Raw genomic sequence first — 23,517 nt, 5'->3', positions numbered from 1 at the left:
ATGAATGAATAATTTTCAAGTGGGAGGCAATGCTCCATAGTCATCTCTTTAACATCTGTATAGTATTCCTTTTGTATTAGGTAGAGAATAAACAGGTTATCCTAGTTTTGCTTATTAAAAAAAAAAAAAAAAGATATGGCATAACAGGTCTTTTTCATGTGAATGAGGTGGTGTTATTAACATCACCTCATTCACATGATCTCTTGTAAAGAGAACAGCAAATGGTATTGACACTCATTTGCCTCAGGCAGTTTGGCTTCTCCTTAAATAAAGACAACCCAAGTCACTCAGTCTTTGGTGTCTTGGGGCTCCTCTTCCTATGATGGGCTGCTATGAGTCCTGGTCAGCCGTATCCTGCGACTCAGGCTTCGGGCAAGTTTGTCCACAGCGCCACCCACAACTCCACCGAGCTCTGTTTTTGAGGGCAGACCCTCAATGTTGCCACTGTACCACATGACCCAGCCAGCTAGGGAAAACAGTACCAGCAAAGCTCCTGTGTACACCAGCAGATCCCCAAAGTCTTGGCCTTGGATCTCTAGTGGGGCAAAGACCCCCAGCAGCAGGGATAACACACCCAGCAGGTCCATTAGCACAGCAAACACCAGAGCCAGCTTACAGTGGGACAAGCCATCATACTTCTGTGCCATTACTGCACTGAAAGACAGAGGGAGGAGAGCTTTAACATCCTGTAACATGTCAGCTCATGACTTTTGACTCCATATTAAAAAAGTTAGATTTACTAGATATAAAATATTTAAACTATGACATTTACAGCTTATCAAATAAGTAGGTTCCTGACTTTCATCTCTTTGTACCTAAAGAATTGATAGATAGATACATACATAGATAGACACATAGATAGATACATAGATGCAATGCTGATTTTGTTTTCTAACACTGTTTACACCAGCCATGCTTGTATAAGTGCCACACCTGGAAAAGCACGTTTGATGCCTTTTATAAGCATTATATACTTTACATGAGCTAAAACTACATTTTATGAAGCAAACCAAACCAAAAAGAAAATATAAAACACCTACCCCTGCCTTACGTTGTTAACTTCTTTAAATTCAAACGTTTCTAATGGAACTGCGCTTTTTATGTCCTTCCGCATGCAGTCTGTCACCAGTCAACAAAACTGAAACCTGACACCTGGTCACCTCGTCACCAGTTCTACCTGTCCTGCAGTTTTCCCACTGCAGAGAAAAACAATAAAGTGTGTCGAAACACGTGAGTAGAAAAATTTGTTTATTTTTATTTAACATTTTGTCAAGACACATGAGTTTAAAAGTAAGAATTTTTTCAAGTATCTGCAAATAATGTTTACTACATATAAACGTTATTTTCATATAAATATACCTAAGCGTTTATATTTACATATATATTTAGATACACACATATACATATATATAAATATATATATATATTTTTTTAAATAGTATTAAATGGCGGTATTAAAAAATAAACGTCTTTTATCGTCAGTATCTGCAGCGAACGGACATCCGGAAATGACGTAAGAGTGTTGGGGAAAAAAATAAAAGCGATAATTGTTATTGTTAGCTTGTTAGCTAGCCGACGAACTGGTGAAATGGAGATATGACGGAGTTATAACGTCTTATTACATGTGCAGGAGTAAGTTATTACAAACATAAAGTGGTATGTACCAGTTTCTGCAGATTATTTTAGGAGCTCGGAGATTATAATGATGTGAGAGTAAAGGCAAGAAACTACTGAGTGTGCAGAAAGAAAGGGATTGTAATTTTATATTGTAGCTAATTTGTTTTTTGCTAATATTACATGAGGCTAACATAGAGCTTCCTTGCGAGCGCCGTAGCAGGCCGCTACAAACTTATATTTGAGTAATACAACCAGTTTAACTATAATAGTTTATATTTGCTTAGCCGAGAGCTGTGTAATAAAATTAGCTGTGGGTTTTTGGCTCTCTTCGGTTGCATAAGCACAACAGCCCCAACGTTGAAAAAGGTTACCGGTGAGCTTTGGCTCTTCAGAAAAATGTGAGCATCACCACTATGTAACAAAGTCGCTGAAGTTGCGACATCTTTTAAATTGTGCACTAATCAAAGATTTGTCTGTGGTATGAGATGGAGGACGGAAACAGGAATGATGCTGCGTCCACATCCAAGAGCCACGCAGGCTCAATCCACCTGCAGAGTAAGATTTCTAAGTGTTCCCAGCCCATATAACTGCCCTGCCTTTGGGTCAAGCGTGATAATTAATTACTGTTGTCTTTCCTCAGCGCCAAAAAATGAGGATGCCTATGAAATTTCCATCCCCTATGAGGAGAGCAACTTTGAGCAGCAGGGATTTTTCAACCAGAGTGATCAGAATTTTGATGGTGAATGTCAGGATCAATATTTAAAATCAAGTGTACAATAACTTGGTGTATATGCACAGTCTCTTGATGTGCAGTATTAGTTATTTGCCACACTATCCCATTGGTACTCTTCAGAGTCGCCCTCGTCAGCTGGTCCATCTCCAGTCAACAATTCCTACATGGTGATCACCAACCTGCGGACCCAGCTGCAGATCTCTCTGGAGAAGAACTCTTGGCTGCAGAAAAGAATTGAGGACTTGGAAGAGGAAAGGGACTTCCTCCGTTGCCAGCTGGACCGGTTCATCTTTTCCACAAAGAGCCAGGGACAGGAGCAGAGCCAGAGCCAGTACAGTAATGGTGAGAACAGGGGACAGATGAGTTGATATCACATCTAACAGTTTGACCATGGTTAATCCATAGGTGGGGGGGTTGGCGCCTGTCCTATGTGTCACTGGGGGAGAGGCCTGGTTACATTAATGTTACTTAATTAATGAGAAAATTATTTTTTTAAGCAAGTCTTTTAGAATGGAAAATAAATTCTCATAATGCTATTTGCCTCTCTATAGGATATGAATCAAGACGATTTAACTGGAGGGCAAGACGAGAGGAAGATCGTCCTGCTGGTAAAAATTTAAAAAGTCATAAATAGACATGGTAAATGGACTAGTTATTATGTAGTGCTTTTCTACTCTACATGAGCACTCAAAGAGGATTATACAGCATGTCTCATTAACCAACATTCATACAAGCACTTTCTATCTAACAGTCACACACACAATCACACTCCGATGAATACATTGGGAGCAACTCTGGGTTTAGAATCTTACAGACTGGAGCAGTCAGGATTCAAACCACCAACCTTCCCATTAGTAAATGACCTGCTCCTGAGCCAGGGCTTCCCCAGACCTACCTGCACAGACAGTTTATGTTGTAATGTGCTTCATATATTTGATCTTAGTTTGCAGATTCTCAGGTTTTCTTCTCTTTGTAGAACAACAAAAGACCGACTCTCAGCATTTTTCCTCACGTCACTTCATGCAGCGAAGGCCTGGTCCTCCAACCATGGTGCCTTCAAAAAACCACGTGACCAGTTCGTTGACCAATCAGCTTGCATCTATGAATGCTCTCTTCAACTCCACACAATCCCAGGCCATTTTGCAAGGCCATAGCCATAGTACTTCCAGTACCACAGCCAGTGGCAGCAGTGGCAACAGTAACAGTGCTACAAGGTCGTCCATGAATGAAATGAGTGGGCATAGCAACGTAGGCCCAGGTAATACACTTGACACAGCATAAAGCTATGCATTACCATAATAAATTAAATCCAATCAGTGTTTTATACATGTTAGCTTTTAACCATTGAGTTTAGTTAAGTAGAACATTTTTGTCTCGTTAGATTCCCTCTCACTACTGGGCGAATCAGATGAGTATCTTGAGCAGGATGGCTACATTGAGGAGGAGGAGGAGATGATATCAGGGGAAGATGTGATGTCAGATACCATTAATAGCAACAGACACCAGTTAAAAAGAAGGCGGGTCTTCCGAGCTCCAAGAGAACGGCAAAGAGGTGACTGTATTTAAAAAATGCATGTAGCTTCTGGGTGCCTTAAACTTGCCTTCTTTCTAATGACCAGCAGGGACAACGCCTCTGGTTGCAAGATATCTCAATCAGGGCAGCAGCTATTGATTATTTTATTCATTGAGTATTCTATTAATAATTCTTATTTGATTGCTCGATTAATTGAGTAATCGGATAAGAAAGCAATAATAAATATTCAAAAGAGAAAAAGCATCTTTTAAAATGAACTGCTCATTGGTTTCCATTTTAAAATTGCAATGTTTTAATAGTTTAACTGCATACAACATCTGTCAAAAAAAAAAACTAAACCCTTTCAGTGCATTTACATGCTATATTAAAATCATATTTTTAAAGAAAACATTTTCTTAAATGCAAAAATAAATAATCAGAAGTACAGTAATGCAAAATACAATAAGGTATACGTACAACCTAAACTAAAGCATTAAATAATGTAGCCTTTATTCTGTTACCATGAAAGGCTTTCTTATATCAGTAGTCCTGACAGTATTGTATCTCCTGGATGAGGTAGATTTGGTGTGTGTGCTCATGTATATGTGTTTTTGTGCACGGGTGTGTCTGCGTGTTTAAGTGTGCGAGTAAATGAGTGAGTATGTGGAGTTGTAAGCCTTTAAAGGAGCATGTGGTGGCTGCAATGAAGAAAAGCGAGCATATCAACATTCTCAGAACTGAGATTTGCCCTTTTCTTTGATGCAATGGTTCCTGCTGCAGAAAACAAATTCTGATGGTGTAGATGTTAATAATTAATGTTAATAATATAATAATAATATAATAATTTTGTATCAAACCCAACAGACCCAGGTCAGTGGCTCAGCGTTTTACTGGTTTTTACTGGTCTATGAAAACAAGCTTTAATTTTTATATTTTCAAAATATTAATATAGTATAAATAACATAATATTTTATTTATATTTTATATTAATCTATCTCTGCAAAATAATGTTACAATAGCCTTGAAATAAATACAGTCTCATACACCCCCATGCCCCATTTAGATTCCCCTCTGCAGGACGGCTGCCGTCAGCTGCCTGATCTAAACATCGTATCAGACTAAGTAACACACACAGTGCATCTTGCACAAGCTTAAATGATGTTGAACACTTACGTAGGTTACATACATAGGCTTAAATTAAAAGCTCATCTGCATATTTCATTTTAACTGCTGAGCTTTAGTGCAGATTTTTCGCTGTGTAAAACAAATGGACGTGGATGGGAGCAGCTACAAAGTTCACTTTTCTTCACGTTGGAGCCTGTTGATCAGGTGGTTTGGTGAAGGACTCCCTCCCTTAAAATGCTTAAGTTGATGCTTAAAAACAGCTTACACAAATCACTGTGTGACATCATGGTGGCTTAAACCATCTTTTATATACTGTGGTCATGACTGTAGACAATGCTCATGAATTTGCTATAGCTGACTCACCTGTGTATATTTCTCCTTCAGTGAAAGATGCTGCTGGAGTGCTTTTCCGCTACAAGAAGATTCTGCTTACATACCAGCGACTCAAAAATATGTCCAAAGCCTTCCAGATTCATGGCGTTGACCGCAACACAGTGGCCTCTACCACACCCATTGCTGAGCTGCTACTAGTGGCTCCAGAGAAGGTGGCAGAAGTGGGGGAGTTTGACCCATCCAAGGAGAAGCTGTTGGATTATGCCCGGCGCTGCTACACTGCCCTGGATGAAGAGACACTTAACAGAGTCCAAGCCCTGAAGAAGAATAACCTGCTTCTACCCATCTCCTACAGGTTCAGACACTAAGGGAGGAGATGTCTCTAGACAACAATGATGTGAGTAGTTAGGTGAGAAAAAGAAAAAGGCAGTTGGGTTCTGCTGCAGCAGGCCAGTTCACCCCCAAGGAACAGAGATGTTGAGGTTATTTTTTTATTATTATTATTTATTATTTTACTATCTCAGCAGTCTGGATATGGCCATGTAAACTGTGACTGACATACTCTTTATCTCAGACAAAGCCTTCACATCTTATTTTTACAAGCATCCACACAGTGCAGGTCAGGCTTTTCAACAAATCTTTACTTCAGTGGGTGTTAAGGATGTGGGGGTGCCTGCTGCAGGCAGAAAGGAAAAAAAAAAAAAACATGCTTCTGTTGTTGAGGGCAGGATGACATGTCTGGGTGATCCAGATTTGGTGAACAACAATGTGTCTTTACTGGGATTGTAGAGGAGACTGTTTTTCCCAGTACTTAACTGAGTGTCTCCAGCTTATCTCATTTAAGTTCCAGCCTTTATCTCGCAGAGATGAACTGTTGTTTCCTCTTCTGTTCACAAAATCTGAATCAGCTAGAGGTCAGGAGTTCAGTGTTTTACTGTCAAGATCGCTTTTGTTAGTGACATCTTAAATCACTTTATATCATAGTAAGTCGTATCAATTTATGTGTACGCAATTTTTTGACACAGTTTTAAGCATATGGTAGCCTTCAATCACAGTGTCCATTTATGGTAAAATTCTGCTTCACTCCCTAGATTTTATAGAATATTGATATACCTTACATCACAATTTAATTATGTTTACATTCCACAGATCCTTTGTTCTATTATTTTTACATTTGTCATCATACTCTCCCTTAATTTTACTTGCCTTAACACATTTTTTTGTGAGTTCCTTGCATGAGAGAAGCTCTTCTTTTCTCCAAAGGAGAGGAAATGGATACAATCATGACTTGGCTATAATTAGGAGTGTGGTACAAATGGTGTTTTTGTCAATATCATACTTCTAGGCATCTGAGAAACAATTTTGAGTTTCAAATTAAAATAGCCAGAAAAATATTACTGATATTTTTGTGTTTGCTTAAACTTCAGGTGACCAAGTAGCGTCATTTACGACCTCAGCCATATTTATGTGCATCATTGTGATCTCCTAATTGTAAAAATGTTTCCTGTCATGAATTGGTCGGTCTGCTTCTCCTACAACTTTTCACCATTTTTTACCGGAATAGGCCCATTTTGTGGCCAGGATAATGGAAAGTTGTGAGATGTCACGTATGAACCTGTAATCTTTACATCATAATGCGTTGTATCGCACCATGGCTAACAGACCTATCAATATTCAGACATCATGAAGCACATGTGGTTTGACAGCCAAGCAACTGGAGGCAGGCAGGTTACCCAGACACTACATTCCTGGTACTGATCGCTGCGTGGATGAACACCTGGTAGAGTTCTGGGGCAGGTGCACTTTCAGGCAGTACATTCCCTCTAAACCAGCTGACTGTGGCATAAAGATCTGGTGGAACTGATCTTGGAACATTTTAGAATATCTGTCATAGATAAAGGAAACCGTTTAGGTATGATAAACATGAATAATGGGGTCATAAATGACCACTCAGTCGCTTTAGTCATAAAATAGCTCGGTTGCTTGAGGGTTAGTATTAATAATAATATGACTTCCAGTTGGTCTTCTGTCCAGTTTTAACAACAACAGTGCTGTATTACTTCACTGAGGAGTGCAACAGTCCTTTTTGTACATGATCTGCACTAAATTACAGTAGATGTCACTTCTTATGCTTCTGATACTGAGGCTTCTATAATGCATTGTGACACTAACACATTTTGTAAAATATGGTTTTGGAGCCTTTACACCAGTTATTATTACTATACTGGTTTTAAGTAACATTGTGTAACTTTTGGTTCCTTGTGAAAAATTGTGAAACATTTTTACTGTGTTAATTACAACTTTAGCACAAGGGGCTAGCTTATGCTGACAGAGGATGCATTTTTCATTCCCAGTGCTTTCTCATTGTCACTACAAGTGCATGTGAAAAGAGCTCTTCAGTGATCTGTAGTTTATAAGGGTATTTTATATTTCAAAGAGGCACACACATTGACTATATTGTACAGTAATGTATGGTGTGTATACCAGTGAAGTGAGAAAATAAGCTCTCTTAGACTAAAACAGACTAGGTTGCAGTGAGATACTGTTTAAATTTTCATATCTCAATAACCTGTTTTGCTAACAGTGATAAGTACTCCAATTTGTGGACCTCAAGAGAGTTTTAGTGTCTGGCTGTAGAACTAAAGAGCAAGCAGTGAAGCTGCTAAAGTGTCTTTTAAAATTCATACCAGTGTGCAGTGTTTAAAAAACGTAACATATTAGTCACCAAATGTATAGTAAGACTCAGAAGTCATTAAAGCATAGATTTCATACAAAATGTTGATTTATTCATCTGTAAAATTGCACAGCACCACTGTTTATGATCATGAACTGTACTGTTAGAACATAATACTAATTAAAATATTTCATTTCTGAAAAATAGGTCTAATTTCTTATTTTGTTCTGTCCTGTTATTGTTATTGCAATAATTATATCGTTGTGCGAAAGACTGTGATCTCCAAAAGAGTGGGTTATTCTTTTGATTTCTATTTTAATGCACTTACCAACATGAAGTGTCTCAGTAAGTTACTGTGCCACCCCATTCTATCCAGAACAGCTTCTATCCAACTTTTCTACTGAAGACACGCCTCAGTTGCTGATTTGATGGAGCATGCTGTCCAATGTGTTGGTACAAAATTGAAAACTAATACTGGGCTGAGAGCTGGTGGGTGTAATTGCCCAAGTTCACAGTGCTGTGAAAAAGTATTTGCCCCTTTACTGATTTCTTGTTTTTTGCATATTTGTCACACATCTGAGATCAAACAAATTTTAATATTGGACAAAGATAACATGAGTAAATAAAGAATGAAAAACGACCATGTTTGACTGTTGGTATGATGTTCTTTTTTTTTTTGAAATACTGTGTTAGTCTTACTCCTGATGTGAAGGTACTCAGACCTTCCCAAAAATTTCACTTTTGTCTTGGGGATCATCAAGATGTTTTTTTGGCAAATGTGGGGCAAGCCCAGCCTCTTTCTTATTGTTGAATCATGAACTCTGATCCTATCTAAAACAAGTGAGGCCTGCAGTTCTTTAGATGTTGTTTTGGGTTCTTTTGTGACCTCCTGGATGAGCTTTCATGAGCTCTTGGAGTAAGTTTGGTAGGTGGGCCATTCCTGGGAAGGTTCACCACTGTTCCACGTTTTCTCTATTTGTGGATAATGGCTCTTACTGTGGTTTGACGGGGTCCCAAAGCCTTAGAAATGGATTTGTAACCCTTTCCAGACTGATCAATGTCAAGGACTTTGTGTCTCATCTATTTCTTTAGATCATGGCATGATGAGTTGCATTTTGAGATATTTTAGCCTACTTCAGTTTGTCAGACAGGATCTATTTAAGTGATTTCTTGATTCAACAGGTCTGGTAGTAATCAGACCTGGGTGTGGCTACTGAAATTGAACTCAGCTTTCCAAAAAAAATGTGGTTAATAACAGCGAATTCCTGATTTAACAAGCCATATCAAAGACTCACTGCCAATTATCACAAATGCTTGAGTGCAGTTCTTGCTGCTAAAGGTGGCACAACCAGTTATTAGGTTTAGGGGGCAAATACTTTTTCACACAGGGCCAGTCAGGTTTAGATAGCTTTTTCCTCTTAATAAATGACATCATTTAAAACTCTATTTTGTGTTTACTCGGGTTATCTTTGTCTACTACTAAAATTTGTTTGTTTGTTTGATTTGTTTGAAATGTGACAAACAAAACAAATCAGGAAGTATTTTTTCCACAGCACTGTATAATTCACATTGTTTGCAAAGTGAAAAGATCAGGTTTTATCACAGGGTAACGGCAATAACTTATTTAACTTGGAAAATTTATTGATTTGCAGTAACATGTTTGTGTAGGTTATCCGTCATCCAGGTCATAGTAGTCTCTGGAGCTTGAAAAAAGGTGACTGGACTTCTTTAAGTTTCCTGAAGACGTTTCAGACTTCTTCAGTTCAGTTTTCAAGCTCCAGAGATTTGCAGTAACCCATGCCATGAGGCCGGTTCTATGGGATGACCAGGGGACCCCATGGGATTTTCAGGTTTTTAAGTGGGTTGCAGCCAGGAGTGAAAGTAGTTTTAAATTCTTGCCAAAACTGAGCAGAATAACATGAAACACAATTAGTTAATCTCTCTTTGCTTTTAAATGGGATATTTTGTAACGAGTAGACAGACATTAAACGTAGCGGTGAACGTTTTAAAGGCTGGCCGTTGACGAAAGCCTCGAGCTCCGAGGGGAGAGAAGCTAGAGAATTGAGGCTCCAGCATAGCACGAACAGTTCAGAAACAATTTGAAATGAGAAAAAAAAAGCTATTTTTTTTAACTGATTAAGTCGTGTTTTAGACTGCTTATTGCTAGCGGATCTATTCTGACCCAAAGGGCAGCCGTGACTGGTTCTGAATGACGGCTTTACAGCAGACAGCCGCTCCCCCTCTTCCAGGTACTGCATAACGGCGCAGAATCTTTTAGTGGTACGCAGTACCAGACCGTACCGGCTTACTTTCATCCATGGTTGCAGCACTCTTGACTTTGGGAACCACTGATATAGAGAAAACCCCAACAATCAGATGACCCCCATGTGCAAGGACTTGGCAACAGTGGGAAGGAAAAACTCCCTTTTAACAGGAAGAAACCTCCGGCAGAACCAGGCTCAGGGAGGGACAGTCAGCTGCGTGATGTGATGAAGTGATGTGCTAGCTTTACAGAGGACTTTTTTATAGGGCAACAAACTCTTTTTTTCCAGGCTAAATGAACATCTTCTAAATTAGAAAGATGCCATTTCCTCTCCAGTTTATGGGTTAGCTGCTTTAAGCGGCACATTTGTGTTGTACCAGGGATTCAAACACTTCTGATTTGAGGTTTTCTCTTTTAAAAAAGGCACAGTATCCAGAGTCGTATGCAGTCATGATGTAAAACCATCTAGGAGATAATATACCTCTGTGGGAGTAGAGTTTAGGTAGCTGCTCTGCACTGTGTTGGCACATGGCACCGAAGAGGATAATAATGGAGGAATTATATCCTTAAACTTAATTATAGCACTTTCTGAAAGACTTCTGCTGTAATTAAATTTATTCCTCACTACTGTGTAATCTATTATTGTAAATTGAAATGTTATTAAGAAATGATCAGACAAAAGAGGGTTTTCAGGGAAATCCTGTTAAGTCTTCAGTTTCTATGTCATATGTCAGAACAAGATTTAGATGTTCAGTATTTACATGGATGTTAAAATCACCCATTATATATATATATTTTTTTTTTTTATCTGAACTGAGCACTAAAATCAGATAGAAACTCTGAGTAAGGGTCAGGTGGATGATAGAACACAACAAAGAAAACAGGTTTTTTTTTTTTTTTGAGTTTTCCAATTTGGGTGTACAAGGCTGAGAGTCAGGCTTTCAAATGAATTAAATCTCTATCTGGGTTTTTGGTTCCTCAACCTGTGCTTTCAGCTTTCTGACAGTTTAAATGAATCAACATCCCCAAGTCATACTAGCATATTCATCCTGCTGTAACCAGGTAGAATAAATCAATATGTTGATCAATTATTAAATCATTTACTACCACCATATTATTTCATTGAAGATATGGTTTGGGGTTTTCCCCTTTAATTTGAAACACATGTATATAATTAAATGTGCTTACTGACTGTTATGCTGATTGACTAAAACAGATGCTGACTTGGTCCTTTGTATTATAATTTCCAGTTCCCCTAATTAAAAGTGAAGAATGAAGTGTGTCATTGAGCAAAAACTGTGAATATGGTCTCTGTGTGCATTTTCCTAGCATAATAATGTCCACATTCACAATAGGCTGAACTGGAAGTCTCAACAGCGAAGCTCTATATGAGAAACAGAGGAGCATGCTCTGTTTCCGAAAGAAGCTGAAATCCTTCAACTTGTGCAGCAACATCTTGGATATTTTCTATCCCTCACTTGTAGCAAGTGCAATATGGTCTGCTGGGGGAGCCACATGGTGCCATCACCATCTTGATGGTGATGGGAGCCACATGGTGCCATCACCATCAAGATGGTGATGGCGCCAAACTGGTTAAACTGATCAGGAAGGCTGGCTCTGTGATTGGCTGCAAACTGGACACGCTTGAAGCTGTGGTGGAGAGGTGGTCACTGAACAAGCTGCTATCCATCATGGGCATCATGACCACCCTCTGCACCACTTACTCGACAGGCTGCAGAGCGCCTTCTCCAACAGACTGATTCAGCTCTGCTGCTACAAGGACAGATACAGGAAATCTTTCATATTTTGTGCAACACATCTGTCTAACAGAGAGTTTTCTCAAGTTAACAGTTTATTTCAGGCCTGTACTCTCACAGCACCAAACACAAGCCACTTTATTGCACTGGCTACTACATTTTACACTGTTTTGCTAAGCCACTTTTATGTGATGTGATATTTTTTAATTTTACTTTATTGCATTTATTTTGAATTCAGATTAGTTTTTCCTTATTAAGATATTTGTTTGGGCATATTGTATTCTATTCATTGAGCTATATGCCATAGGATGGATAGAGAATAATTAATGAATTAGGAAGTGCAGAGGATTAGTAAGGAGGAAATAAGGGGAGCTACAAAGAGAATGAAAAGTGGAAAGGAATTTGACCAAGATGAAATACCGGTAGACACATGGACATGTCTAGGAGAGAGGGAAGTGCACTTTTTGACCAGATTGTTTAACACAATCCTGGACAAAGCTCAGGAGGTAGAGCAAGTCACCTGCTTTTGAAAGGTGGGTGGTTCGATCCCTGGCTTCTCCAGTCTGCATGCCAAAGTAGCCTTGGGTAAGATACTGAACCCCAAATTGCTCTCAATGTGTTCACTGTAGTGTGCATGTTAGATAGAAAGCACTTAGATGTAGAAAAAAGTGCTTGTATGAATGGGTGAAAGAAGCCATGTTGTATAAAGCACTTTGAGTAGAGTAGAATAACGGTATATAAGAACCAGTCCATTTACCATGTCTGAGAAATGGAGAAGTAGTGTACTGGTACCAATGTTCAAGAAGAAGGGTGATGTACAGAGCTGTAGTAACTACAGAGGACTAAAGTTGATGAGTCATGCCATACCATACCATGGCTTCATGCTGAGAAATCACACTACAGGTGGGATGTTTGCTTTGAGAGTGCTGATGGAGAAGTATAGAGAAGGTCAGGAGTTGATCTAGAGAAAGCATGTGATAGGGTGCTGAGAAGAAGTGTGGTACTGCATGAAGAAGTCAGGAGTAGCAGAGAAGTATGTGAGGGTGGTGCGGGACATGTATGAGGACAGCAAATCAGTAGTGAGGTTTGTGGTAGGAGTGACAGATCGGTTGAAGGTGGGGGTGGGATTACATCAGGGGTTGTCTTTGAGCCCCTTCTTGTTTGCAGTGGTGATGGACAGGTTGACAGATGAAATCCGGCAGGAGTCCCCGTGGACTATGATGTTCACAGACCACAATATGATCTGTAGAGCAGGTGGAAGAGGTGTAGGTATGCACTGGAGAGAAGAGGAATGGGAATCAGTAGAAACAAGACAGAATACGTGTGTGTGAATGAAAAGGAGACAATTGGAAAGGTGAACATGCAAGGAGCCGAGGTAGTGAAGTGGATGACTTTAAATACCTGGGTTCAACCATCCAAAGCAACAGACAGTGCACAAGAGAGGTGAAGGCAGTGTAGAGCAGGTGGGGATTAGTGTTGTGGGTAACTTGTGACAGAAAGATAGTAGCAAGACTGAAAGGGAAGGTTTACAAGACGGTAGAGAGACCTGATATGATGTACGGTTTGAAGATGGTGGCACTAACAAAAAGACTAGAGGCGGAGTTGAAGATGTAAAGATTTTCATTGGGAGTAACCAGAATGGACATGATTAGAAATGAGTACATCAGCGGGAAAGCTCAGGTTGAGCAGATGGAGACAAAGTTAGAGAGACAAGGCTGAGATGGCTTGGACATCTGCAGAGGAGGGATAATGGACATACTGGACAAAGGATGTTAAATATGTAGCAGCCAGGCAAGAGAAAAAGAGGAAAACCTCAGAGAAGATGAATTGATGTAGTTATGGAGGACCTGCAGAGTGCTGGTGTGACAGAAGATGATGCTAGGGACATGGTAAGATGGAGGCATATGATCCACTGTGGTGACCACTAAAGAAGAAGAAAATTAACTAAAAACGAGCCTCTAAATTTAAAGTTAAGGGATTTAGTCTTTACTTGTAAGTAACAAAACTGCAAAATAAAGCTCTGTTTCCACTTTAGACTTTAGCAAGTCCTTAGCAGATAAATCAACTTAGATGGGAAAAAAACAAGAAAAAGGCGAAAACTGACCCCGGAGCACCACGTCTTTCTCACTCACCGGAAACAAGGTATTCATCAACTTCCTGTGTCACGGGGTGCCAGGGAGACGGAGCAAAAAAAGCGGGCATACCGAAATCTTAATTGTTTTCTCTCGCTTCGAAATATTTGAAAGCGCATGCATTTTGGCTTATAAAGTCAAACAACTGCATCTCCTGGATCAGTGACTCACCGGGGTTTGCTTTGGGCTCCCAAAGAAGCTCATTCATTCGGCGTTGGTAGCTAGCTAGCTACGAGTCACGGGCCCACTATTCTTCTAGACTTTGCTACAAGCTAGTTAGCTAACATTAGCAGGCTAACCCATGCGAACACGTTTTCTTTATCAATGATTCTGCCTGTTACGTTGTAAACAAATACTCGGCCGTTAATCTATGTGCTAGTTAACATTTTTTGCTAAATCTGTCGTTACGTAAGCTACTAGTCGAGGCTAACTTTCCGGAGCTCAATCTACGCGACACTTGTTTTTAAAAGTGTTGTTCACTTTGTTGCTAGCTTAAGCTAGCCACCGCCAACTGAACAACGCAGTCCCCGAAAGCGTAGCAGCCTTCAGCAGAGAGATGTCGGACTTCGACGAATTTGAAAGACAGCTGTCTGAGAACAAACAAGGTAAACGAATCGGTTTTTACATCAACAGTTACAAACGGCAGACCTATACAAACGAGACCTATGTTTTCACAGGCCGCTATCAGTTTATCCAGCCGTGGATATGTCTATTTACTGGAACAATATTAAGCAACTTAGTAGCCCACGGTCTTACGGGGGTGTCGCTCGTCATTTTATCTTGTTGAATGATAATTTCAACTAATGCTGACTTTTCCTTTTAAGTTTGCCAGTAGCCGAACTAAAAAAAAAACCAAAAAAACAAGGTAACTGTGTTTCTTTAAAGCGTGGTGAGTTTATATGATCCGAGACCAGCTGACTAAAAAATGCTGCAGCTAGCATTGAATCTTCGCAGCGGTTGCGTACACTAAATGTCTCCAGTCCAGATTGGTTGTTACCTCTTCTAACTTTTCGACTCATAACCAGTAACTCCACACCACCAGTTGCTACCGTACTTATCCCATACAAACTGTGTCAAGCTAGATTTGGTCATAAGCTACATTTGTCCACACACAGTGAGCTGCACCCAGGTAGTTGATAGCGTTTATGAAACTCCGTGAGGTGACCAAATTATTCAGCATACAACTATAAAAGCTGTGGTCTTCTTTTAAAAATGCGACCGCAACCAGGTTTAGAATCGCATTATAATGTAAACTGTCCTGCATTATAACCCTCAGAACTGTTGCACCAATGTGAGAGTTACACTGTGTGTACACCGTTCTTCCACAACAATAAAACCACCAGCTTATTGAGTGACACCCATAGGGCTGCCAAAACAGCTCAAACCCAGTAGGGCATGGACAGGGATTTCTGGGGATCTATGGATGGCATGTTTGTAGGTTTTTTCCCCTTTCCCTCTGTGTGGATACAGTTGCTATCTGGGAGTGCAAGTCAGGGGGGATGATGTGCAGTTGGATGGTGACAAATTAACATTCAAGATTTTCCAGCTGAAAACTGCACTGTAACAAGATGATCAGTGTTATTAATGTCACCTCTCAGTGGTTTTAACGTTGTGCCTAACTGGTGTAAATCCCCAGCTAGCTGTGTATCCCATTCTTGTGCAGTCATGCAAGTTACTAAACACTTAATATTTAATTCCTGCAGCTGAAAGAGACAAAGAGAATCGCCACCACCGTCGGTCCTCCTCCCGCAGCCGCAGCAGAGAGAGGAAAAGGAGGAGCAGAGACAGGGACAGACGCAGCAGAGACCGCCGTGGAGACAGTAAGGAGCGGAGACACAGACGCAGGTTAGTACCAGTATACAGCCACATCTGGGCCAACAAGCTGTCAAAGCTTCTGTGTCACATCCACAATCGTGCCACCATAATGGAATGTAGTTGTACTTCATGTAATAACCACATTGGTGGAAAATGAAGCATCTGCAAATAATAGTATGGCGTATATTAACCCTCTGGGAACCTTCCCATTAAATTTAAAAAAAAAAAAAAAGCTACTTCACATATAATAAGCTCAGCATGTGACTCAGAGTAAATATGGCACTCACAGATGGACACAAGCATGCAAAGACTTTGAGACGTTTTGGAGTTTTAAATTTTCTCTGTATTTAGATAAATGTGTTGAGACACCAGTATGTCTAAACACCCTCCACTTTGCATTGACATTTAGCCAGTTTCATGCTGTACAGTAGGTGCCTGCAATGTCCAAATTCAAGCACATAAAAGAACTGACATCATAAAAATTTGTTTTGTTTGCAAAATGCAGACCTCTCCTTCCTAGCTTTTGCTGTCATCTGTTCTTTTTCATTTTTTTTTTTTCTGTGTATTAATAGCATATTCAGATGCTGTTCAGAACAACAAATCCACAAAGCTTGGCAGATTTCTGCAGGAAGTTGTAGCTGTAAAGTATAATAATAGATTACAGTGATTTTATTTATTTAAAAAAAAAAATTTAAAGACTCTCTTAAGTTTAAATACTTGGGCCTCAGAAAATGCAGTGCAGTTTACCCTGTAAATTATTTATTTTTTTTTATTATTAATTGTGAATGTTCTGGCTGATGACATTTTTATCTTATTTCTCTAAACCCAGTCATCAGGCCTAATAACACTAGTTTAGGTGCTGAACTACTGTCACTTACTGTGGATTCTTGAACTCATCGTGCAGAATATCAAGATAAGTTATAAATGGTTTTGAAAACATAATTTCAGGTCCTTCCTAGAATAAAAAAAAAAAAAAAAACACAACTGTTATTAATAGAACTCCTAAAAAGGAAAATTTCTTAAATGTAGATTCTTTGCATATTCACTTTGATGTTTCGTAATATCAAGTGTTTCTGAAATGTGCTCGCTCTTTGTGTTTTTTTTTTTGTTTTTTTTCCTCGTGACAAGCCTGATCTGTGGTCTTTGATCAAACCTCATTAGGGTTCTTGCTGTGGAAAAATGTTCTGCTTGTTGATGGAAAACACATACAACCCTTGTACATCTTTTTTTTTCACAATTAGACAATATATTTTTTATAGTCACCTTTGGATTGCATTTATATTAAACAGGTTTTCATTGAACTCATGCATTTCCTTAGTGACTCCATTATGTTCTCCTGCAGATGTCTGCAAAGTTCCCTGCTACTTATTTCCTACTGGCTGTGAATGTGACCTCTTTGCTTGACTGCTGCTCTTTGCTTTTCAGTGCCAATATAAAACACGTTACTTGTGGATGTGCAGTGCTAGTAGTTGGTCAAAAGATGTAAAAGCTGACCTTTCCATTTTTAAGGATATAATTTATGCGTTCGTTGCATCATTAATTGTTTGAAATTGTGCCTGCTTTGAGGCCCACTTAGTGACTGACTTTTAGAAATGCATAGATCTCCAAGGATCTCGATAGTTATGCTCAAAACTGAGGCTCTAATTTTGTGAAGTGGAAATGTTGGTTAATGTGTTGATTTATTTGAGAGAAATGTGAAACCCTTCCGATGTCATTTCAGCTCACCATCCAGCTTCCCCCAGGACAATGCTGGAAGGTAATACAGCAAATTAACACAAAGATGGTTTGTGCATTACTGCAGCAACTGGATTTTAATGATCTGCTCATGAATCTGTGTACCATTTACTTAGTATGTAAATAACTGACTGGTTGAGGGTTTTCTATCCCTTTTATCATCTTTACCTTGAGTTATACAATGTTTTGACTGAAATGTAGTCTTTTTTTTTCTGTTTATTTCTGAAAACATAAACCATTGTCTCCTGTAGTAGTTCAGTGCTGAGCTAATGAGATACGTTACATGTTGACTGTTACTTTTATGCCCCCTATTTTCTGTTCCTCAGTCGGTCTCCCCACCGTGAGAAGAAGAAGAAGGTGAAAAAGTACTGGGATGTCCCTCCGCCTGGTTTTGAACACATCACTCCCATGCAGTACAAAGCCATGCAAGGTAACCATCTGTTTTCCTTCTTGCTTCATCTGTTTATATGTTTACTACAGTATTTGATGCTGTTTTACTTGAGCATGCCTTTAAAGTGGATCTGTTAAGTAATTCCTTTTTTCCCTCATATATTAAACATGGCTAAAGTTTAAAATAATGAGGTCAGTGTGTATGTGAAAGTGATCCTTTTAACCCTTAACAAAAGAGAAGCAGAATTGAGGGGCTACACCAAGCCCCCAGCATAAGATGAAAAGAGTCCAAGAATGCAAAATATGGAGCTGGAAATTAGCATAATAGTTCCACGTTAATGTGCGTATTAATCTGCCATATGGCTTGATTGGAAAACAAAAAAACAAAAAAAGAGGTTGTTAAATATTTCCTGTCTTTGCACTCTAGCTGCAGGCCAGATCCCAGCTACGGCCCTCCTGCCAACCATGACTCCAGATGGCCTGGCTGTTACTCCAACCCCAGTACCTGTAGTGGGTAGCCAGATGACCCGACAGGCTCGTCGGCTCTATGTTGGCAACATCCCCTTTGGTATCACAGAGGTGAGTAACAGGACAGCATGTAGCTTTGGCTCCAATCCTATAAACATCCTACAGTAACTTATTCTTCTGTTTTGTCTGTTTTGTGTAGTGTAATTATCTGTCATGATATCAGTATGTGGTAAATTAACACAATTTATTAATTTTTTTTCCCCTTCCTTCGGTGCAGGAGTCAATGATGGACTTCTTTAATGCCCAGATGCGTTTGGGTGGTCTTACTCAGGCCCCTGGAAATCCTGTTCTTGCAGTGCAGATCAACCAGGATAAGAACTTTGCCTTCCTTGAGGTGAGCCGATACTCCCATGAATGTAATTTATTCCCACTGGGTATAGCCCTAAATGCTTGTTTAATTATACAGTTTTGAAGTAAGTCAACTTTTTTTTTTTTTCTGTGTAGTTCCGTTCTGTGGATGAAACAACACAGGCAATGGCCTTTGATGGCATCATCTTTCAAGGCCAGAGTCTTAAGATTCGCCGTCCCCACGATTACCAGCCCCTGCCTGGCATGAGCGAGAACCCCAGTGTCTATGTGCCTGGTATACAGACAATTAATGGTTTTTAACCCTAATTACTTCTGGCACAATTCTCAGCAAATTCTACTTTGTGTGAATTCTGTTTCTCCATTAATGTTTCTGACTATTGCTCCTCCTGCAGGTGTGGTGTCCACAGTGGTCCCAGACTCTGCTCACAAACTCTTCATTGGTGGCTTGCCCAACTACCTGAATGATGACCAGGTCAGTGTTTCTGCTCACTCAGCTCACTTTTAAAGTGGAGTACAGCTGATGCACCAATTATACTGCACAATGAACTTACATTGCTTTGCAAAACAGTCTTAACAACCCTTGGCGGGGTTCTAGCCAGTGGTTGATCACTGCACCATGCTGAGGTTGCCTTGCGCCAGGCTGAGAATTTAACTGGTTCGCTATCTATCTGAACTGTTATGTCACTGCAATTAGCAAGTGGGCATGCACACTCCATGCACACCACCCACTGCCGATACCAGACAGATTTTTTTTTTCGTTCTGTGGCTAGATCGCTGCACTATGGTATTATTTCACCACAGTTTGCAGCCTGCCACCGGGCACGGCCAGTTTTGTTCACAATGTGGACTCGCGATGGTTCTGTTCACGCTTGATTTTGCGTGGGAAATTGGCGACCAGTGTGAAACCAAGGGGGAAGTAGATGAAAAAAATTAGCTTAAAGGACAATTTTGGACTGCCGATTAAACATAAAATCCTAGGAGCTTGTCTTGTTTCTTGTCTTCGTAGACTCACAAGGATAGCACACTTGACGTGTTGCTTAAGGAATGTTTATTAACAATAGCTGCAGGTAAACGTGCATCTTATTTTCAGAGCATTGTAACACAGACTAGAGGGAGTCATACTCCCTATCGGCATCAAGTCACATGGTCCAGTCAGATTCAGGTGTCTTCAGTGACCCGTAGGACCAACCATTGTCAGAATATTACATACACTATATTATCCAACTGTTCACCGTCACTGAATTATTTATTTCTTTTTAGTTATAATTTGAATCCTGTATTTCGCACTGGGCTAAAATTTGAAGAACCCCTCAGCGTCCATTCTCTTTCATTATGCCTTACCTTATAAAATTGTGCACAATTCTGCCTTAAATCCTCACCAGCATTGAAACATAGTGACAGTATACATACTGTAAAATGAAGCATAAAAGAATAAGCATTGTAGTATTCTTTCATGCTTGCTGTGATGTAACCCAATAACAAACTTTGAACTGTGTTGTTCATAATAGGAATGTCTGGTGTTAGCAATGTTGAGTGTGACTTTTATGCATCCTGTGTACTAGGTGAAAGAGCTGCTGACGTCATTTGGCCCTCTGAAGGCTTTTAACCTGGTGAAGGACAGCGCTACAGGCTTATCCAAAGGATATGCCTTTTGTGAATATGTTGATGTCAACCTTAATGATCAGGTAACCAGGCCAACAAATATAAAATTCTATGCCTATTGTATACATTTTTGAAAGCATGGTTTTTCAGCCTTGTTGATATCATTATAGGCTATTGCTGGTCTGAACGGCATGCAGCTGGGAGACAAGAAGCTTCTGGTGCAGAGAGCCAGTGTGGGATCGAAGAATGCAACTCTGGTGAGTGTCCAGGAGCTGGACAGATGGCAGCAGAGGGTGGGAGGATGGATGCTGTTTTAGAGATTCAAAAACGAAGATAAATTGTTTGGTCTCTCTCCTCCAGTAATTCATCCAGCTACTCTTTACTTTAACAATTAACAAATGCTCATCTAAATACAAAGTTACAAGTACAGTTTAGTTGAAAGGCCTAACAATCTATTAACCTTTTAATACCGAACCTGTCGTCGGCGACAGAACATACTTCATGTCCTGTCGTTCATGGACTGGCAACAATTACTGTTATAACCCTATATTGGGTGTGAAGCACAATTTCTCAGCTTTCAGAAACCCTTTGGATTTTTCCAATAGGACAAACGGTCGCGTAATTACGGTAGTTTAAAGTACGTTTGATCTGACGTCTCTGCGGTGATGCGCTCAGTGTTAACCAGCGGTTTGTGGCAAGTAAGGTCAGGTAACAGGTGCATCGGCAGCAATCGCCACTGTTAAAGGGTTAATTCTACTAGTGCCAGAACATTTACCAGTCTGACATTTAACTTGGTAGCCACTTACATGAAATAAACGGTGGGGCTGCTCTATTTGCATCATGATTTTTAAAATGTAGTAAACGATTACCCATAGTTTAATCAGAAACAACAGGGGGGAAAAAAAGTAAAATTATGTATATTATACAAAACATCCTCAAATATTTTATTAAAATAAGCAGATAAGACATGTAGCAGCACGTTGTCATTTGTCCCTATTACTGCCTAAGCTAAACTTTGTGCAGTCCACCTGTGTGTGTCTTCAGATTCAAAGGAATACAGTACAGTATTCATGTAATATGAAACATTGATTAATAACCTGTTATGGCAAGAGAAATACTGCTGACTGAAGCTCAACATGAAATCAGTTAATCAAAATGGCACGAAAAGGGTGTTTTCAAGTGGCTGGTTCACCTGAAAACTAAGGTTGACGCTACAGTCACACTAGGAAAAGCAGAGGTTGGAGACCAAAATTATTGCAACCATGTGTCTTGTTTCCTTTGAATTGGTTGCTTCAAAGATGGGGAACGGGTCTGCGACCACTCGCAGTCAGTTTCAGATTCCAAGGCGGCTTTTGTGCATCAAGACATTAATTAAAATGGCAGGAAGATGGAGTCAGTCTGCTGTTGGTCTGCGATTTAATGGGGTCAGATTGGCAGTTACATGCAATCTGCTTGTGATTAACTTTGATAAATAATGAAAAATGTATTTGCCATCCACATACGCAGAAATTCACATGAATTTATGTGTATGTATTAAAGGTTGCCTCCCGCCAGGCGACCTTTGCAATCGTCTTGTAGTCACCGCAACTGCTTACAAAGTTGCCAGAAACCAAAAAAAACAAATTAATCTGCAAGGAGGTTGCTGTCCTATTTTTACTCAAATGTCACTGAAGTAAAAAGTGAGTTTTATACTTTATGTGGACCAATACTTGAAGTTTTTTCTAAGAGTAGTGGTAATAGTTTTTAGCAGTGGAAACAGATATACAGAATATTCAATTAAAACCTAGAGCAAGCTGTGATGAGCCCAGATCTAACCTTTATGTCTCTTCTTCCAGTCGAGTATAAATCAGACCCCAGTGACGCTGCAGGTGCCCGGTCTGAACAGCTCCGTGACTCAGATGGGAGGTCTGCCCACGGAGGTGTTGTGTCTGATGAACATGGTGGCTCCTGAAGAGCTGTTGGATGATGAAGAGTATGAGGAGATTGTGGAGGATGTCAGGGATGAGTGCAGCAAGTATGGCCAAGTTAAGAGCATTGAGATACCTCGACCTGTCGACGGCCTGGAAGTGCCTGGAACTGGCAAGGTGGGAGCTGTTTACATTAGATTCATAAATCCACAGTTTGACTTATGTTAAAAGAGTGCTTTGATATGTCAAAGTCCTCACTGCAGTTTTTTTTTTTAACCATTTTCAGATCTTTGTGGAGTTCACATCAGTTTTTGACTCCCAGAAGGCCATGCAGGGGCTGACAGGCAGGAAGTTTGCCAACAGGGTGGTGGTGACCAAATACTGCGACCCAGACGCCTATCACCGCCGGGATTTCTGGTAGAGGACGCATGAAAAGAAGAGGGGAGGGGGGAGGGTATACACTGCCAGTTTCCAAATCAGCCCCCAAAGTGATTTTTGTAGAGCAACATTTCAAGTAGATCTGGGAGTATTATTTGTTTGGCTGTGGTGATATCCAGGTTATCATTCGAGATCTTGATGAAATGTTCAGCTGTTAAAAAATATTTTGAATTGGAGGAGAATTGGTATGGTTTCTTTTCAGTAAATAACAGAGGGGGGGCTAGGTTTGGGTGCTAGTGGTGTAGCTGGGTGGGTGGGGAAGTCAAAGATTTTTGGAGAAAAAAAAATGTGTGTAATAATAGGTCCAGGGGTTGGGTGAACATTTTTTTATACTTTGTGAGACAGGGATGTCATTTCTGGGTGGGAGGGGGGTGCCACACTTTAAGGTTTGTATTTAAATGGAGTTAGCCTGTTTTAAGTACATTAGGAAGGCGCTGCGGTAGGGAACTTACTGGAAGATTCTGGTTGAGAAGAGGAGATTTGGGGGAGGGGGCGTTGGGGTGTATTTGTGAAAGGGAGATATGGGGGAGATGGAGAGGAAGATGGGAGGGCATTTTTTTGACCATCCAGTGTAGATACACAGTAGCTGTAACATCCACCTCAGCGTTTCTGTCATCATTAGAAAGGCAAGTGAATACTCTTATTTT

General features: G+C 40.0%; 3 protein-coding genes across 6 annotated transcripts; 2 read left to right on the top strand and 1 right to left on the bottom strand.

Moving 5' to 3' along the window:
* Positions 1 to 143: 143 nt before the first annotated feature.
* Positions 144 to 1,164, bottom strand: LOC115793820 (transmembrane protein 238-like). Its single transcript, XM_030748957.1, has 2 exons — positions 1,041 to 1,164; positions 144 to 654 (listed from the first exon to the last, which is right to left on the bottom strand). The coding sequence occupies exons 1-2, from the start codon at positions 1,112 to 1,114 to the stop codon at positions 318 to 320; spliced, it is 411 nt and encodes a 136-aa protein (XP_030604817.1). The 5' UTR covers positions 1,115 to 1,164; the 3' UTR covers positions 144 to 317.
* A 357-nt stretch (positions 1,165 to 1,521) lies between these two features.
* ccdc106a (coiled-coil domain containing 106a) lies at positions 1,522 to 8,571 on the top strand. Of its 3 annotated transcripts, XM_030748950.1 has the most exons (9): positions 1,567 to 1,656; positions 1,959 to 2,015; positions 2,103 to 2,172; positions 2,258 to 2,356; positions 2,471 to 2,692; positions 2,902 to 2,958; positions 3,327 to 3,608; positions 3,732 to 3,902; positions 5,373 to 8,571. In XM_030748950.1, exons 3-9 carry the CDS (start codon positions 2,103 to 2,105, stop codon positions 5,687 to 5,689), a joined length of 1,218 nt encoding a protein of 405 aa, XP_030604810.1. In that variant the 5' UTR covers positions 1,567 to 1,656; positions 1,959 to 2,015; the 3' UTR covers positions 5,690 to 8,571. The 3 variants fall into 3 exon arrangements, with proteins under 3 accessions (XP_030604808.1, XP_030604809.1, XP_030604810.1); XM_030748948.1 differs by lacking the exon at positions 1,959 to 2,015 and having other exon boundaries at positions 1,522 to 1,656; XM_030748949.1 differs by lacking the exon at positions 1,959 to 2,015 and having other exon boundaries at positions 1,556 to 1,632.
* Positions 8,572 to 14,166: 5,595 nt separating this feature from the next.
* On the top strand, positions 14,167 to 23,517 carry u2af2a (U2 small nuclear RNA auxiliary factor 2a). 2 transcript variants are annotated; one of them, XM_030748945.1, is made up of 12 exons: positions 14,167 to 14,752; positions 15,851 to 15,992; positions 17,683 to 17,718; positions 18,023 to 18,126; positions 18,514 to 18,665; positions 18,832 to 18,948; positions 19,059 to 19,197; positions 19,316 to 19,395; positions 20,486 to 20,608; positions 20,696 to 20,782; positions 22,361 to 22,609; positions 22,719 to 23,516. In XM_030748945.1, the coding sequence occupies exons 1-12, from the start codon at positions 14,704 to 14,706 to the stop codon at positions 22,851 to 22,853; spliced, it is 1,413 nt and encodes a 470-aa protein (XP_030604805.1). In that variant the 5' UTR covers positions 14,167 to 14,703; the 3' UTR covers positions 22,854 to 23,516. The 2 variants fall into 2 exon arrangements, with proteins under 2 accessions (XP_030604805.1, XP_030604804.1); XM_030748944.1 differs by having other exon boundaries at positions 14,704 to 14,752; positions 19,059 to 19,215; positions 22,719 to 23,517.

The sequence above is a fragment of the Archocentrus centrarchus genome, chromosome 16 (assembly GCF_007364275.1).
Source record: "Archocentrus centrarchus isolate MPI-CPG fArcCen1 chromosome 16, fArcCen1, whole genome shotgun sequence".
Classification (NCBI taxonomy): domain Eukaryota; kingdom Metazoa; phylum Chordata; class Actinopteri; order Cichliformes; family Cichlidae; genus Archocentrus; species Archocentrus centrarchus.
This window is presented reverse-complemented; position numbering and strand designations above follow the sequence as displayed.